This window comes from Propithecus coquereli, unplaced genomic scaffold (assembly GCF_000956105.1).
Source record: "Propithecus coquereli isolate 6110/MARCELLA unplaced genomic scaffold, Pcoq_1.0 Scaffold224, whole genome shotgun sequence".
NCBI classification, from domain to species: domain Eukaryota; kingdom Metazoa; phylum Chordata; class Mammalia; order Primates; family Indriidae; genus Propithecus; species Propithecus coquereli.
In genome coordinates, this window is record NW_012147634.1 from 5,813,348 (window position 1) to 5,814,108 (window position 761).

Genomic DNA, 761 nt, shown 5'->3' on the forward strand with positions numbered 1-761 from the left:
CTATAATCACTTACCTATTCTGAGATTTAGGTTCTTCATCTATCAAATGAAGAAACTGTATAAAATTATTTCCCAAATGAAGCATTAGGTAATTGAGATATTTTTAAATGTTGTAGAAGAAATATTCTCTGGTCAAGTAAGATTACTGATTAAGGTACTAAGCTACACATAATTAAACAGGTATGTTTCATTTGGTTTTAAACTACAGGACTTCACAATACTTTAAATATGCTAATAAACACTGTGTATCTCCAAGAGGGATGTTTAGTATGTGGCTTCTCCCACCTTGTTGATTGTAAACTCCTCTCCTTTCATTCTCTTCTGGAAACAGCCTTTCATGTCTGCTGGAGGGATCATGTCTTTCTTATTCAGCAAAAAGTTTATAGGGTCTGTTAAAAAATTCTCAATAAGTATTTGATAATTGAATGAATGAAACTCTTGGAAATGGTGTTCTCAAAAGCACAATTTAGCAAATGCTAGACTTAATAAAATCTGTGAATAACACGAATATATTTTCCCACCATTTTTGTACGATTTTATGTCTTTTTTAGTTCAAAATTGAAGTTGGGTAATTTTGGAGTAATGAATATGAGAATAATATTTTAATATTGATTCATAACTTCAATGTGTTATTTGCTTGACCTCTTTCATTTTTCTTTTATAGCTTATGCAACTTGATAGTCTTAGTGCCTACTGGAATGTAAACTGCAGCATGTCTTACCAGGGATCAAGGGAACAGATTTTGGTAATTTTAATTTATA

General features: G+C 30.7%; 1 protein-coding gene across 1 annotated transcript in view; it reads left to right on the forward strand.

Annotated features, from left to right (window-relative positions):
• VPS13C (vacuolar protein sorting 13 homolog C (S. cerevisiae)) overlaps positions 1–761 on the forward strand; it is a 213,380-nt gene that overhangs the window by 53,900 nt on the left and 158,719 nt on the right. Inside the window, 1 exon segment of the mRNA XM_012645033.1 lies at positions 665–745. Coding sequence (XP_012500487.1) covers positions 665–745 — 81 coding nt within the window.